The 18,074-nt window shown below is 45.8% G+C and overlaps 1 protein-coding gene across 1 annotated transcript; it reads right to left on the reverse strand.

The window, feature by feature from the left end:
* Positions 1-10,401: 10,401 nt before the first annotated feature.
* On the reverse strand, positions 10,402-14,005 carry LOC124018025 (elongation of very long chain fatty acids protein 6-like; the record flags this gene model as incomplete). Its single annotated transcript, XM_046333276.1, is given in 2 exon segments — positions 10,402-11,811; positions 13,854-14,005. Coding segments are annotated over 2 exon segments (580 nt in total), but the record flags the coding sequence as incomplete, so codon positions are not given.
* Between the last annotated feature and the right edge of the window lie 4,069 nt (positions 14,006-18,074).

The following is an 18,074-nucleotide window of genomic DNA, read 5'->3' on the forward strand; positions in this document are numbered from 1 at the left end:
CTACGTCCCTTCCGTCTTCAAGAGAGCGAGAGTTGCACGCCTTCTGAAAAAACCTACACTCGATCCCTCCGATGTCAACAATTACAGACCAGTATCCCTTTCTTTTCTCTCAAACTCTTGAACGTGCCGTCCTTGGCCAGCTCTCCCGCTATCTCTCTCTGAATGACCTTCTTGATCCAAATCAGTCAGGTTTCAAGACTAGTCATTCAACTGAGACTGCTCTCCTCTGTATCACGGAGGCGCTCCGCACTGCTAAAGCTAACTCTCTCTGCTCTCATCCTTCTAGATCTATCGGCTGCCTTCGATACTGTGAACCATCAGATCCTCCTCTCCACCCTCTCCGAGTTGGGCATCTCCGGCGCGGCCCACGCTTGGATTGCGTCCTACCTGACAGGTCGCTCCTACCAGGTGGCGTGGCGAGAATGTACGTTTATAAAACTGGTTAAATCACGGCTGTGACTATAAGAGAACGTGCTTTTCATCGAAAAGTGCAGGAAAATCTGATCACTGAAAATGGAAAAATATATCCATGCGCGACTTGAACCCATTGATAAAGGTGAACCACATTTAATGGGGCTGAGGTTGCAATACCTACAGCTTCCACACGTTGTCTAGAGTCTTGTCATTTGCCTACTATTTGTTTCTTGGTCAAACAGACGCAAGGCAGCGCAGTTCTTTCGGTCTCCGACCGGATATTTTGGTTGAGATTTACCCGGACATTATTTCCAGACGGACAGCTAAAGAATATACTTCGCCTCGTGATCAATTTGATCACTTATTAACGTTTACTAATACCTAAAGTTGCATTACAAAATTATTTCGAAGTGTTTTGTGAAAGTTTATCGTCGACTTTTTGAATTTTAAAAACTGACGTTATGTTATAAGACACTATTTTTTCCGTTTATCACACAGTCTTCATAGATCGATATCTAGGCTATATATGTCAGGACCCGGTTACGAACCCGGGTCTCCGGAGTGAGAAACAGTCACTTAACCAACTGAGCCACGAATAGTCGGCAGAACCCAGAAGATGAGGCAGACACAGCAGTACTTGAGACGGTGTATTTAATGAAGTAAAAAGTGAAGTTCTTCAGGAAAACATGTAACTCCACAACCTCAAAAGGAATCCTACAAGAACAAAGGTAATCCTCCAAGACAAAAAAGGTAAATCCACAAGGTGGAAGGTAAAGCACAAAAAGCCTCAAAAGATACTCACAAAACAAACAAACAAGAACAAAAAAACAGAATTCCACAAGAGAGTCCACCGGGATCAACGAGTTCTCAGAGTACTAGGGCTGGGTGCTAACATACAAACACAGAGCAAAGAACACAGGAAAACAAAGGGTTTAAATACAATCAGGGGAAACGAGGCACAGGTGCAAATAATAATGGGGATCAAGGGAAAACAAAAGGTCAAAAGGCACAATGGGGGCATCTAGTGACCAAAAACCGGAACAACCCTGGCCAAATCTTGACAGAATCCCCCCCCCCCTAGGAACGGCTCCTGACGTTCCTACCAGCTCTCTCAGGGTGGAGGGCCCTGAACTGACGAATGAGGTCAGGGTCCAGTATGTCTTTGGCAGGAACCCAGGAGCGCTCCTCGGGACCGTAGCCTTCCCAGTCCACCAGATACTGCCAGGACCGCTGCACCCGGCGGGAATCCAGTATCCGATGGACGGTATAAGCCGGCTGGCCTCCAATGACACGAGGCGGAGGGGGAGGTCTGTCTGCCGGGACAAGGGGAGAAAAAACAACAGGTTTTAATAAGTAAATGTGAAACGTGGGATTAATCTTAAGGGACCTGGGTAAGTGTAGGCGATAAGAAACTGCGTTAACTCTCCTGGCAACCTTAAAGGGACCAATGTATTTTTGGGACAGCTTGCGAGACTCCACCCGTAATGGTAAGTCTCTTGTGGAGAGCCAGAATCTCTGGCCGGGGCGCAGGGTAGGCCCGGGACGGCGACGTCTGTTGGCTTGTTGTTGGTACCTCTGTGAGGAACGCATAAGATTAAGACGGGTCTTCCTCCACATAAGCCGACAGCGTCTGATGAACTTCAAGGCTGAAGGCACTCTGACTTCTGCCTCCTGGTCCGGGAACAATGGAGGGGCATAGCCAAACTGACACTCGTGCGGGGACATACCAGTGGAGGAGGAGCGCAAGGTGTTGTGCGCGTATTCGGCCCAAACAATGAAGGACGACCATGTGGACGGATTGTTACGAGTCATACATCGGAGGGTGGTTTCCAGCTCTTGATTCATCCTCTCAGTTTGGCCGTTGGACTCCGGATGGTACCCTGAAGATAGACTGGCAGAAGCCCCCATGAGTTGGCAGAAGGCCTTCCAAAACCTAGAGGCGAACTGGAGACCTCTGTCAGAAACCATATCTTGAGGAATGCCGAAGACTCGGAACACATGATTAATTACCAACTCAGCCGTTTCTGTTATGCAGGTGAATGAGGACCCAAAAGCGACTTAACGAAAACAGAGTCTTTATTCCAGTTCTAGACAAAAGTGATAATCCTGGAAATTATCAAGGTGAAAACAAAACAGGAAAACTGAAATCCACTCGTCAGTAGAGAGGACTGACTGGAGACTCGACCACAGACTGCAGGTTGCTTCGGGAAGGCACCGGTCGTAGCTGTCACTGACACCTGCTCACACGCAGCATCTGAAGAAGGTAAATCACGACAGGGCGAAACAAGGACACAGAACAGCGAACATCATACAAGGATCCGACAAGGACAGAAGCGGAAAACAGAGGGAGAAATAGGGGCTCTAATCAGAGGGCAAAATAGGGGACAGGTGTGAAAAGAGTAAATGAGGTAGTTGGGAGAATGAGGAACAGCTGGGAGCAGGAACGGAACGATAGAGAGAGAGAGAGGGAGAGAGGGAGGGGGAGAGAGAGGGATAGAAAGAGGGAAAGAACCTAATAAGACCAGCAGGGGAAAACGAACAGAAGGGGAAGCACAAGGACAAGACATGACGATATATGACAAAACATGACAGTTTCCTTGGCAGAAGGTAACTTAGTCAGAGGGACGAACCTGGCCGCCTTAGAAAACCTGTCGATAATGACTAGGATAGTAGTATTGCCATGGGATGGAGGAAGGCCAGTAATGAAGTCCAACGAGATATGGGACCAGGGTCTGTGGGGAACAGGTAAAGGGTGAAGGAGTCCTTGCGGGCGGAAGTGAGAAGATTTGCCCTGGCAGCACACGGGGCAGGCATTGACGAAAGTGGCAACGTCTTCTCTTATGGTAGGCCACCAGAACTTACGCTGGATGAACTCCAAGGTGCGACCTACGCCCGGGTGACAGGTGAGGCGAGAGGAGTGCCCCCACAGAAGGACCTGAGTCCTCACTGCCTTGGGGACAAACAACCGATTGGCAGGACCTCCTTTCGGGTCCGGTTCAATAGCTTGAGCTCGTCTCACGGTATCCTCAACTTGCCACGAGATCGGAGCCACAATCTTAGCAGCAGGAAGGACAGGCATGTCCGTGTCATCTCGAATGGCAGGAGCGTAGACTCGGGACAGGGCATCCGGTTTGAGATTCTTCGACCCGGGCCGATAGGTGAGGATAAACTGGAATCGATTGAAGACAAGAGACCATCTAGCTTGTCTAGAGTTCAACCGCTTTGCCTGCTGGATATACTCCAGATTTTTGTGGTCCGTAAGCACTTGAAACGGGTGAGAAGCCCCCTCGAGCCAGTGTCTCCATTCCTTCAATGCCATCTTAACCGCTAGGAGTTCACGATCCCCCACATCGTAGTTCCTCTCAGCCGGGGTAAGCCGGTGTGAGAAGAAAGTGCACGGATGAAGCTTCTTGTCTTCACCCCTCTGAGACAGGACAGCTCCAACACCAACCTCTGAGGCGTCTACCTCCACCACAAACGGTTCATCCGTAGTCGGTAGTATCAGGATGGGAGCAGAGAGGACGCGCTGCTTGAGTCCTTGGAAGGCCATCTCAGCTTCTCTTCCCCACAAAAACCTTGCATTGCCACCCTTGGTTAAAGCTGAGAGAGGGGCTGCCACCAAGCTGAAGTTCTTGATGAACTTGCGGTAAAAGTTAGTGAAGCCCAGGAAATGCTGAACTTCCTTAACGGATTTAGGGGTGGGCCAATCCGCTACCGCCCCTACCTTCCTGGGGTCCATTTGGACTCGACCGGGTTCCACTACAAATCCCAGGAATTGTACTCTGGATGAATGGAATTCACATTTTTCCGGCTTAACGTACAGATGGCTGTCTAGGAGGCGTTTGAGTACTTGTCTGACATGCTTAGTGTGTTCTTGAAGAGAGCTCGAAAAGATGAGGATGTCATCCAAGTAAACGAACACAAATATGTTAAGCATATCCCTAAGCACATCGTTTATGAGCGCTTGGAACACCGCTGGGGCGTTGGTCAGGCCGAAGGGCATCACCAAGTATTCATAGTGACCAGTAGGCATGTTGAAAGCGGTCTTCCACTCGTCACCAGGTCTGATCCGATGGTATGCGTTCCGCAGGTCAAGCTTAGTGAAAACAACTGCTTCCTGGAGCAGCTCGAAGGCTGTGGCCATAAGGGGTAGCGGGTAACGGTTACGGACGGTTATGGCATTGAGTCCCCGGTAGTCGATGCAAGGACGTAATCCACCGTCTTTCTTGGCCACAAAGAAAAACCCTGCTCCCGCCGGGGAGGTGGATGGACGCATGAGGCCTGCTTCCAGAGCGTCCTTGATGTAGGTATCCATAGCAGCTCTTACGTGTGGAGATAGGGAAAAGATCCGACCCCTGGGGAGGGCAAGTGCCCGGAAACAGTTCGATGGGGCAATCATAAGGTCTATGGGGTGGTAGCATGGTGGCCCTCTGTTTGCTAAATACCAGTTTGAGGTCATGGTAACACTCGGGAACTCGGGTCAGGTCGATGGATTCTAAAGACTCGGGAGTAGAACTCGGGGAATTCGGGAATTCGGGAAAATACAAGTAGCTTGGCACGTAGGACCCCACTGCTTGATAGTGCCCACAGACCAGTCGATGTGAGGGTTATGGCTGTGAAGCCAGGGGTATCCAAGGACGAGAGGGAACTCGGAACAGGAGATCAAATGAAAGTTCATCAATTCTTGGTGTTGTGAAACTGAAAGTCGCAAGGAGGTAGTGACATGAGTGACAAGTCCAGATCCCAAAGGGCTTCCATCCAATGTAGTAACCCTCATGGGGTCACTTAGAGGTTCAGAGGGAACGCCATTCTCCTTCGTCCAGACACCATCCATGAAATTACCTGCGGCTCCAGAGTCTACCAAGTTGAAGGTGAAGCTTGTGGTTGTCCCAGCAAAGGGTGACTGGAATGAGCAGACGGGAGTTGGACGGATGGGAGGAGGTTATGTTTCCCGTTACAGTTCCCCCCGGTCTGTACGGGACAGAGCGTTTCCCTGGAGCCCGGAACGGAAATGGCCCGGAAATGGTTTGCCGCAATATAGACAGCGTCGCTCCCTCATCCGGCGGTCTCTCTCAGCCTGGGAGATGCGTCCAATCTGCATGGGTTCCGGTGGAGCCAGCGAGGATAAAGGTGGGGACTCGGAGCTGGGACTGATAGGGGCTAGAGGTCTACGGTTGAGTTTTCTCTCTCAGACGCTGGTCAATGCGTGAGGCCAACTTGATCAGGGACTCGAGATTGTCCGGTGGTTCCCGAGTGGCCAGTTCATCTTGGATAGTGTCAAAAAGGCCTTTCAGAAAGCACACCGTGAGCGCCTCGTTGTTCCAGCCACTCGCTGCTGCCACCGTGCGGAACTGGATGGCATAGTCCGTCACGCTGCGCCAACCTTGGTGGAGAGTCAGGAGCTGTTTGGCTGAGTCAGGACCACTGCTTGGGCCTTGAAACACTCGTTTGAATTCTTCAGCAAAGGCAGAGTAGCTGGCACAGCAGGAACTATGGGCATCCCACACAGCAGTAGCCCAGGCCAGGGCTTTTTCCGACAGCAGGGTGATGATATATGCGATCTTAGACCGGTCGGTGGGGAACGACGAGGGTTGCAGCTCGAAGGAGAGAGAACATTGGGTGAGAAACCCTTTACAGGCACTTGGATCACCTGAGAACCGTTGGGGAGGTGGAAGACGAGGTTCAGCCAGAGGGTTAACTGCCATGGGTACGTGAATCTGAGGTACTGGGACGGGAACTGTTGCCGGGGTAAGTCGATCAGATATAATAATATAATAATAATAATAATATACTACCAAATCCTGGTTCACACCTACCTAGCTATCCACAACTCTGGACCCAAGTACCTGTCTCACCTCATTCTTACCCTCCTGTCCACACACCCTTCACTCCTCCAGGTCCGACTCCCTTCAGCAGCCCCGCAGCAGACTAAAAACTATGGGTGACAGGGCTTTCAGTTGCGCTTCTCCGTGGAGGTGGAACGCACTTCCAGATGCCATTAGGGCTGCAGATTCTCTGTACTACTTTAATTTACAGCTCAAGACCATGCGGTTCAGAAAAGCTTTCAAGGACCTCTGCTAATTCTGTTCACATGTCCGCCGGATCTGACAACACCTGTAGCTATATCGTTTGGATTGATTTCTGTGTTCTGTGTTTTGGATTGTTTTTATTAATAATAATATGTCAAAAAAGGTGTGCCTTTGGTGGGATAAAAGCTCTTTACAAATTATTATTATGTTTAACTGCCAAAATAAATCCATGGTAGTGCGCATACTAATCGATTAGCATGCTAACCAAAAGTCAATGGAAAAAACAGGATATGCGCTACCTAACTAGCCATGTAGACTTATATTTAATTTTTTGTTTAAGTTTTTTGTACGCTTAACTAGCTGGTTAGCATTTACACTTCTTAGCTTAGAATTGTGAAGTAAAAAATGACCTAAATCTAGTTATCCTTATGTCTGCATTGCCATTGACTTGACTGGCAGTAGGTTGAACGAATGCCCAGGGCATTGTTTCTTGTTTGTTAGCTGATAAATTCCAATAGCCTACAGATGTGGCATCCAATAGGCAACAGCAAGCTATAGGAGATGAGTAAATAAATGGGAAAATTTAGTTTAAGTTGATATATGCTTCATATGCTCATCTTCTGAAAACATCTGAAACCCTACCTCTTCGAAGTGTATGCGACAGCACCACCTCCTCACCCCTTAATAACTCTGACCTCACTGATAGCTACTTTACTGAGGAAAAATAAACTTACTATTACTGTGATATGTTGTTGTTCCACCTAGCTATTTTAAGATGAATGCAATTAATGTGTAAATCGCTCTGGATGAGAGCATCAGATAAATGACTAAAATCTAAAACTCTTATTCATGTCCATGTTGCTCATTGCTCCAGTGTCTCATGTTGCCAGCAAAATTGTATCATGGCCTTTAATGCGCTGCTGAGCCTGAGCTGGCAGTGCTAATGTATTCATTCAATCTGATTAGGCCTACGGCCCTGTGTCAAACTGCTGCCCATAGCTCACACAGATATTTACGGTCATCTTGTCCTGTCCGATGGGACGGTAGTTGGTGAGTGAGGGTGAGGTGTCACCTGATACAGCCCTCTGATGGAGCGAAGAATCCACAAGAAATGTTCTTTTACACATTTTTAGGATCCCAATACCCTTCAATGATGAGCTGACACATTAGAGAATTAGAGGGTTTTGTTCAGTGATGTAATGAGAGAATATATATTAAAGGAGAGGATGTTTGACTGTAGCTTTTCATGTACAGTAGGAGAATAGATCTAAACGCTATGTGATATTTCTCAATATATGTATACTGGCATGTGCATCTAACGAGGCACAGATGTATTTCATAGGGGTATACTACAAAGCAGTATCAGCTAACTTCGACAAATTAACTGTTGATTATCTGATTCAATAAGAAAGTCATATCTGTTTTTGGTTGTTGAGACAATTAAACCATGCCAAATTCGCGCTTATCTTCCAAAATATTTGGAAGTTATTTCAGAATATTTAGGCAAGTTAGCTGGCTAACTCCTCGATCCTACTTTTTAGTATACCCCCTCAGATTTCAGCAAGAACGAAACAATGCAAAAGTATTTTAAAACCGATATGAATTTATTGTTTCAACATTTTAAATCCAAACATTTAAACATCAAAGCTCTTGACAGTTTTTTCCCTTTCTTATCAGTAACGTAGTAGATAGCGGACTCACAGGGATGCATAAGCATGTCTTATTACACTCTACATCAGCAAAGATAATACACAAACACGAACTGTGTTCACATTTACCAAACAGAGTAGAAAACTGCAGAAGCATCATTTGGCACACAAATGAATGTATTATAAACTGAGTATATTCCCTGCGTATTATCATTATGATATTTTACAACTAAAATGCAACCGTTGGTTTCAAGGTAGAGGGTGTACAACATGTATAATGTCACATCATGATCATAATATCATCATTATTGACACAACACCAGCCAAGTGAAATAAATATTTCTTGCAGATTCACTCTTCTGGTGTGGTCTAAAAAATGATTCACACTTAACACTGCTAAGCTTATTGTACTATTCTATAACAATTTTAATACATTAATGTGCCTGCTGCAGCATCAGGTGTTACATTTGAGTAATATGAAGGATATTACATTAGGGCAGTGTAGCTACTTCATAAACACAACATTATAATAAGATTAGAAGCACTACTTAAGACATTTGGTGACTACCAGCCATGTACAGGCTAGACTGTCTCACTTTGTGTTGGAAGCTAATAAACTTAAGAGTACGAGCTCCATGACACACTTGGCGTCACGAGGGGGTTATAAAACATGACTGAAAGTTTTTTTTTAAAGTATAGTAGTGCTTATGAAGGCAAATGTCACACACACAGCATCAAAATAGTCTGTATACTTTAAGCCATAACTACTCCCAGCTGATACATGCATATGTGCTCACACCAGTGTGGCTTTGGAAGGATGGGTAGGAAGGAGATAGTACAGTGCAGTACAGTGCAGCTCTATTACAAACATAAAGGAAGACACACATAAGCTGCCAAGGGTTAAAACTCACTAGAGGTTAGGTGGGCTTAAAAGACACTACTTTCTGTACCTACTTGATTCTAGACAACAAAACTATGTCACTGCCTTGACCTAAGCCTCTACTTACACAATGTAACCAATCAACACTGGTGGTCGTATTTAAAATAGGAGGAAACAAAAAGGAATATGTGTAACAGTATCTGGGTCATTCCACCAATTGAGTACCTTTCTGGATATTATAACATGTTTTTATTTAACCTCATTTTAATATTATGATGTCAAAGAACAAATGGTTAACTTAATAAAAAACACTTTCCCATCTAAAAAAAAAAATACTATAGTAAATGCCTATTAAATGCCAAATATAGTAACATGGTTTGCGGTAACATGGTTGACGATTTCATCTTAAATCAGCCATTAAGCCCCTTGTGACAGGGGGAATGGAAGCTTGTTGTGTTAAACAGGTGAGGGAAATTAAATGCAAGCTTCCCCCAAAAATGTTTTACTGTTAAATCATTTCAAGCCTGTCTATCTATGGGTAACAGGGTTGACATGTTATGCTCGACCCACTACGTTTCCCACCACAAAACAACAGGAAATGGCCAAAAAGAGTAGAACCAGCTCACCTGCTTTTAGACTATGATTTGACTATTAGATATTCCATGTTCCTTTTGAAAAAATTAGTTATATTTTCACCCTTTTAAAATGAGAGTTCAGTTCACGTTACAGAGTTGACCTTAAACGTAACAGGGTTTACATAAATTTAATGTGATTAGATCAGGTATGGTCAACTTTGAATACATCATGAGGGGCTCGCGGGTCTGTGTACCCACATCCCAGGGGGGGTCAATTGACCTGTAGGCCTACAACAGAGGGGCTGCAGACCGCCAGTTGCCCATCCCTGGATTAGATTAATCACTAATCACATGAAATAAATCATCATCATCAGAAATTACTTTGTCAAAGCAACAAAATAACTAGGGCTTTACAGTAACCAGGTTTCCATCCAACATTTTTATGCGAGTAAAGTAAATGTCGGATAGAAAATGTCATGGAAACAGCTAATTTGTTACGCTAGGTGGGATGTTTTTGTCTGTAAAATGTATTATGGGAGAAATGGTGGTATTCACAAATATTGATATAAGTGTCATATCGAAGTAAACTCGAATTCACACCATGATATGGTGTGTGGTTCTCCCACTATGACTCGGGAAAGCATTCAGTTTATTAGGCTACAAATTAAATAACCCACCATGGATCAGATATTGAATTAAGGTCTGTGCCCAGTGGGAAGTTATGATGAACTTCACAGGGTGGTAAAAATGCACGGTGATGAGCTTGTTACTCCTTTCCAATAAATATTGAGGGTCTTATTCTGGAGACATGATGTTCGATCAGCTACTGTTTGACAAATAAAAATAATCTCAGGGGACTTCCGATTCTTTAATGAACACACAGAGATGTAATACTTAAAACAATATAGTGCATTGTTGTGACGTAAAGAAAAACATTTCAAATACAAAAGTGCACAACTCATACTGCACAATTTAAGACAGGCAGAAACGAACTGAGTCCCACTATTTCCTGGTACACTCCAAGGACCACCATAGACTTTAGATTTTAAGAAAATAAATACATTCTTAAGATATATTATTTACAATGGACACATTGTTCCAAGTGTCACTCCTTTCCATGCGCTTCTCTCCTCCCACCTATTCCCAGCCCATTACCTACAACTAAAACAGAAAAAAACTATCCTCATTAATCACTGCATTGGTTCCTTTTGATCGTCACTTCGTTATACTATAGGGTTGTGAGGTCTAATACAGTGAGACAATTCTCAGCGCTGGTCTAAAAAGCACCATATTTCACTACAAGTTAAGAGTCTTTCGGCATGAATAATGTCCTGTAAGTGACTGTCGAATTCATTGAACGTGCAGACTGCAAACGCGGTTGTAAACTGCCCTTGGAGAAACCTCAGGACTCATATGGCTGTGTTTTTCACTAGATTCTGACTGAAGCAGCTGGTTAAAAAGATTGATTAACAATGCCATAAAATCAAAATGCAGTGAGTAGTACTTTTATTCAAACTGAGCTGCACTCTCTATCGCCTTTTTTAAATTTAATGGGATATTATATTAATGTGTACTGATCATGCACTGGTTCCCCTGTCCACTCTCAACAACCGTTCCATTATCGTGTTATCCAGGGTTCTAGTGAGTTATTAGAGCTACAGCAATACAAAGTTGGGGTGGGAAGAAATTGGCTTGCCACAATTGACGTGGACCCAGCAACTAGCAAAAACCAGTTGTGACTCACACATTATGGCACAACGCAATATTCTTCTCAACTAGGCACACTCTTAAATATGACTTGCCCAGTATACAACTTGCCTCTGACGAATCTAGCCCCTACTTGGCCTTGGACTCCTTGTCAGCGGCAACCTTGAGGTAGGACTTGTAGAAAAAGGAGGCGAACAGGAGCAGGTAGCTGAAGTACATGAGTGAGCCCCAGGCGATGTTGGGCACGTAAGACGGGCAGCGCACTTCGTGCATCCAGTGGTAGACCAAGCCTAAGACAGCAAGCCCCATCACCATCTGCATGATCTGGGTGGCCGTGATGACCATGGCGCAGGGTCGGGGCACCCGGTAACCCGCCGCCCGGGCAGCATAGTAGGTGTACATGAAGGAGTGGACCAGGTAGTTCATGGTCATGAACCAGCCACCACCGGCCACCTGGTCCTTGTAGGAGTACCAGGAGTAGACCAGCACGGTAATGTGATGGTACCAGTGCAGGAAGATGAGGCGCTGCTTACGGAGCACGATAAACACCGTGTCGCCTGAAAAGGGAGGGAGGGGGAAATCACTTAGTTATACTCTGATGTTTGATCACTTTCACTCTCTCTCAAACAATAGTGAACACACATAGTAGAAGTATGAAGTTGTGAGGACCGGCTTTTTGGACCGCACTTGCAAAAAAATAATTGGAAAGATGGGATGTTGTGGTCCTCAAAAGTACAGTAAAGCACTAAACACAAACACACACACACACCATATTAGGAAGCATACTACAACATACTAACACACTCTTAAACTGAACATTACTCTACAGTCAGGGACGGCGGAACAATTTTTTGACAGGGGGGGCAAACATTGTTTTTGTTTATATTTTTCAGCTTATAATTTCTGACATTTGGTAGGCCATTTGTTAGTGTACTTGTCTGTAATTAGATACATGCATCTTATCATCTGTCATGACTTGTTGCCTTAGAAGACTAAATTAAGCCTTGCCCACAAGAATAATGTCACTAATCGATAGAATGAAGGCATCAATAATAATCGAGTTGACACCTGTAAAGTTAATTTTCACTTCTGCTCCTCTCGCCGGAGTGAGGACGTTTAGGGACCAGGGAGACAATAGCCCAACTCTAAAACAATGACCCAACATGTTTATAATAAGATTTCTGGATTCAGATTGTGTGTGGTTGATAAACTGTCAGCTTTTATGTCTCTGACGAAGACGTGTACACATTCCTTAATCGCACATTCACATTCTCTCAAGATGCTGAAAGAAATAAATTATATTATTGCAGAGACAAAATTACCATTTAATGTATCATTTTAATTCTGTAGGAGTTCATATTATATTAAGCTACATGTGAGGCCTACATATAGGCCTACAGTCAGTGCCCAGACTTCATTCCATTTAACCCAGTTGAGCTTCGAAGGTGCGTAGACCAGGGGATGGGGGCCGCTGCTGCCAAAACCCTACTTCTGCTGTCCCTGTGTACAGTACAAACTAAACTGGTCTAATACTGTATATTGTCCTATTCTAGAAGCATGCCCTTGCTCAGTAGGAGACATACGTAAATTATTCCCTAATGAATTTTTTGTTGCCACCTCAGCATCTCTGTCCATTTATCAACGCTATTACTTCCCTGTCTGACTGACAGATGGGCAGAAGTGACTAGATTACTGCTCTGAGAGAGGGGACAGCATAAAAATGCAGACACACAGGTCTTAATGTAATAGGCCTCTGCTGATCAATAGAAGTGCACTAGAAAGTTCAAATGCTTCCGGAATTACATAAATAGATAAATTGTTTCAAGGTTGTTTTTTGTCCTGCACCAGCCTCCTTCTCTTTGATTGGCCCTCTGACCTAATTTACCAATTTACAACCCACTCCATCGCTCCCACTCATTGGCCAGGGCCAGAAATGACTTGCATACATCAGCTCAAGGTGAGCTGACTATCTTGCACTGCATGACAGAGAGGTACATGCATGTCTGTACTACATTACATACACTGAGTGTACAAAACACAAGGAACACCTTCCTAATATTGAGTTGCACCCCATTTTGCCCTCAGAAAAGCCTCAATTCGTCAGGGCATGGACTCTACAAGTTGTCAAAGGGGTTTCACAGAGATGCTGGCCCATGTTGACTACAATGCTTCCCACAGTTGTGTCAAGTTGGCTAGATGGTGTAGCATTCTTGATACACACAAGAAACTGTTGAGTGTGAAAAACCCTGCAGCGTTACAGTTCTTGACAAACACAAACCGCTGCGCCTGGCACCTACTAACACACCCTATTCAAAGGCACTTAAATATTTTGTCCTGCCCATTAACCCTCCGAAGGGCACACCCACAATCCATATCTCAATTGTCTCAAGGCTTAAAAATCCTTCTGTAACCCGTCTCCTCTGATTCATCTACACTGATTGAAGTGGATTTAACAGATGACATCAATGAGAGCCTAGCGTTCACTTGAATTCACCTGGTCAGTCTATGTCATGGAATGAGGTGTTCCTAATGTTTTGTACACGCAGTGTATTTCTATCTGAAGCATTCAGAACTGGACCCTATTTGGGACATTCCTTACCCAGCTCAGGGGCCTTGCTCAGGACAAAAGCGTAGGCCCAGAACTTGCTGACAGGAGCGCTGTAGAAGCTGGTGTCACACACCGACTGCTTAAAGCCACTTTTGTTGAGGACATGAAACATGTAACATCCGGTCCTGACAGCTCCGATGATACTGTGGAATGAAACAGATATAGATTATGAGATAATGCAATAATGTATAGTGTTATGTGAATCTGCTCTAACTATAGGGAATTCACAATTACACACAAGTCATTGGTATACAAAACATTTTTAGTATAATGCCCATGGTCGATCAGAGTGGACTGTACGTAGGTTTGTACACGTCTGAATTCAACTCATATTTTTATACACCTGAACTATGAGCTTTGTGGTTGTCATAATGTAATGCGATATACATCTCTCAACTATATTATATACTGTCAGCTTTGCAGTGCCATGACAAAATGTGATATACCTCAACTGTATGAACTGTTGTGCTGGAAAAAAGTTCGCCAAATCTGTGGTGGAAAATCGGTTCAAATATGACACAACCAAGAACTTTGAAAATCAATATAGACTTTTAATACAACAGTATCACAAGCCGGAGTGGTCCGCAGAACACACACCCTTTTTCAGAGCACTCGCTCTGAGTTATACCATACTACATAAGTCCCTCCCATATGCAAATTAAGTTACATCCCAATCCGTGCATCCTGCTTGTTAAGCCCAATAACGCCCACATCTGCTTCCCGTCAGATTATAATGATGACAAGACCCTTGCTTTGACCTAAAGATAATATACGTCCCTCTATCCTATGGCCTGTGTTTTGACCCTGTAATTAACTCCATGTGTCCCTTTGTATGTGTGTCTTTTATCTCGGATCAGCGGACTGTGTGTCTCCTCTAGTTTTAGTGTGTCCCGCTGTCCTGGCGCCCAACGTGGGGCCTTCTCTTCATATGGTTGTCTAAGATCAACAGACTTATGTGTCTCCCCTGTCATGTGATTGATGTCTATAATCCATCAGTTGGTCATTTGGCTGACCCCCTCCTTTGTATATCCCTCTGAGCTTTGTATGTCCAGCTATTCTAGGCGTCTATGTGTCTGCAGTTTTAGTGTTTCCAGCTGTCCCATACTCTCATGGCCTTCCTTTGGCTTCCTGTCCTATACAATAGACAATGCATTTTACCAGACAATATTTATGTTGTTCCATATATGTACATAATTTCTCACATACTGCAGTTGCCATAACGCTCTAAACCTGAAACAAAGTAAGAGATAAGATATACCCACTGGGGTCACATCTCCAATTGGCTGTCCTTCCCCTGTCTCCAACCATTTTAGACCTCCATTAAGCTCAATAAAGACTTAGACACACATGGTCTTACTTTGTAAACAGGATGCGTATGCTTAGTAAACACTGTATCGATTTGTAGCTTTCCTTCTCATCTGTAACACACTGTGGCTACTTACAGAGTGAGGTCATTTCAATTTGGACACACTATGAAAATATGTCACCTCTCAATTGTAAATCACAAGGACTGTGTCATGTCTTGTACTATCATTAATGTGAAGACTTTTATATTATTAAATCAATCCTCTGTGTAATTATTATGTGATTAAACTAATCATGTAAACATTAACTAGCCTCTGGAACTGCCGATCTGCAGCCAACAAGGCAGAGTTCATCTCAGCCTATGCCTCCTTCCAGTCCCTCGACTTCTTGGCACTGACAGAAACATGGATCACCACAGATAACACTGCTACTCCTACTGCTCTCTCTTCGTCCGCCCACGTGTTCTCGCACACCCCGAGAGCTTCTGGTCAGCGGGGTGGTGGCATAGGGATCCTTATCTCTCCCATGTGGTCATTCTCTCTTTCTCCCCTTACCCATCTGTCTATCGCCTCCTTTGAATTTCATGCTGTCACAGTTACCAGCCCTTTCAAGCTTAACATCCTTATCATTTATCGCCCTCCAGGTCCCCTCGGAGAGTTCATCAATGAGCTTGATGCCTTGATAAGCTCCTTTCCTGAGGACGGCTCACCTCTCACAGTTCTGGGCGACTTTAACCTCCCCACGTCTACCTTTGACTCATTCCTCTCTGCCTCCTTCTTTCCACTCCTCTCCTCTTTTGACCTCACCCTCTCACCTTCCCCCCTACTCACAAGGCAGGCAATACGCTCGACCTCATCTTTACTAGATGCTGTTCTTCCACTAACCTCATTGCAACTCCCCTCCAAGTCTCCGACCACTACCTTGTATCCTTTTCCCTCTCGCTCTCATCCAACACTTCCCACACTGCCCCTACTCGGATGGTATCGCGCCGTCCCAACCTTCGCTCTCTCTCCCCCGCTACTCTCTCCTCTTCCATCCTATCATCTCTTCCCTCTGCTCAAACCTTCTCCAACCTATCTCCTGATTCTGCCTCCTCAACCCTCCTCTCCTCCCTTTCTGCATCCTTTGACTCTCTATGTCCCCTATCTTCCAGGCCGGCTCGGTCCTCCCTCCCGCTCCGTGGCTTGACGACTCAATGCGAGCTCACAGAACGGCTCCGGAAGGCCGAGCGGAAATGGAGGAAAACTCGCCTCCCTGCGGACCTGGCATCCTTTCACTCCCTCCTCTCTACATTTTCCTCCTCTGTCTCTGCTGCTAAAGCCACTTTCTACCACTCTAAATTCCAAGCATCTGCCTCTAACCCTAGGAAGCTCTTTGCCACATTCTCCTCCCTCCTGAATCCTCCTCCCCCTCCCCCCTCCTCCCTCTCTGCAGATGACTTCGTCAACCATTTTGAAAAGAAGATCGACGACATCCGATCCTCGTTTGCTAAGTCAAACAACACCGCTGGTTCTGCTCACACTGCCCTACCCTGTGCTCTGACCTCTTTCTCCCCTCTCTCTCCAGATGAAATCTCGCGTCTTGTGACGGCCGGCCGCCCAACAACCTGCCCGCTCGACCCTATCCCCTCCTCTCTTCTCCAGACCATTTCCGGAGACCTTCTCCCTTACCTCACCTCGCTCATCAACTTATCCCTGACCGCTGGCTACGTCCCTTCCGTCTTCAAGAGAGCGAGAGTTGCACCCCTTCTGAAAAAACCTACACTCGATCCCTCCGATGTCAACAACTACAGACCAGTATCCCTTCTTTCTTTTCTCTCCAAAACTCTTGAACGTGCCGTCCTTGGTCAGCTCTCCCGCCATCTCTCTCAGAATGACCTTCTTGATCCAAATCAGTCAGGTTTCAAGACTAGTCATTCAACTGAGACTGCTCTTCTCTGTATCACGGAGGCGCTCCGCACCGCTAAAGCTAACTCTCTCTCCTCTGCTCTCATCCTTCTAGACCTATCGGCTGCCTTCGATACTGTGAACCATCAGATCCTCCTCTCCACCCTCTCCGAGTTGGGCATCTCCGGCGCGGCCCACGCTTGGATTGCGTCCTACCTGACAGGTCGCTCCTACCAGGTGGCGTGGCGAGAATCTGTCTCCTCACCACGCGCTCTCACCACTGGTGTCCCCCAGGGCTCTGTTCTAGGCCCTCTCCTATTCTCGCTATACACCAAGTCACTTGGCTCTGTCATAACCTCACATGGTCTCTCCTATCATTGCTATGCAGACGACACACAATTAATCTTCTCCTTTCCCCCTTCTGATGACCAGGTGGCGAATCGCATCTCTGCATGTCTGGCAGACATATCAGTGTGGATGACGGATCACCACCTCAAGCTGAACTTCGGCAAGACGGAGCTGCTCTTCCTCCCGGGGAAGGACTGCCCGTTCCATGATCTCGCCATCACGGTTGACAACTCCATTGTGTCCTCCTCCCAGAGCGCTAAGAACCTTGGCGTGATCCTGGACAACAAACTGTCGTTCTCAACTAATATCAAGGCGGTGGCCCGTTCCTGTAGGTTCATGCTCTACAACATCCGCAGAGTACGACCCTGCCTCACACAGGAAGCGGCGCAGGTCCTAATCCAGGCACCTGTCATCTCCCGTCTGGATTACTGCAACTCGCTGTTGGCTGGGCTCCCTGCCTGTGCCATTAAACCCCTACAACTCATCCAGAACGCCGCAGCCCGTCTAGTGTTCAACCTTCCCAAGTTCTCTCACGTCACCCCGCTCCTCCGCTCTCTCCACTGGCTTCCAGTTGAAGCTCGCATCCGCTACAAGACCATGGTGCTTGCCTACGGAGCTGTGAGGGGAACGGCACCTCAGTACCTCCAGGCTCTGATCAGGCCCTACACCCAAA

The sequence above is a fragment of the Oncorhynchus gorbuscha genome, unplaced genomic scaffold (assembly GCF_021184085.1).
Source record: "Oncorhynchus gorbuscha isolate QuinsamMale2020 ecotype Even-year unplaced genomic scaffold, OgorEven_v1.0 Un_scaffold_375:::fragment_2:::debris, whole genome shotgun sequence".
In the NCBI taxonomy this organism is placed as follows: Eukaryota; Metazoa; Chordata; class Actinopteri; order Salmoniformes; family Salmonidae; genus Oncorhynchus; species Oncorhynchus gorbuscha.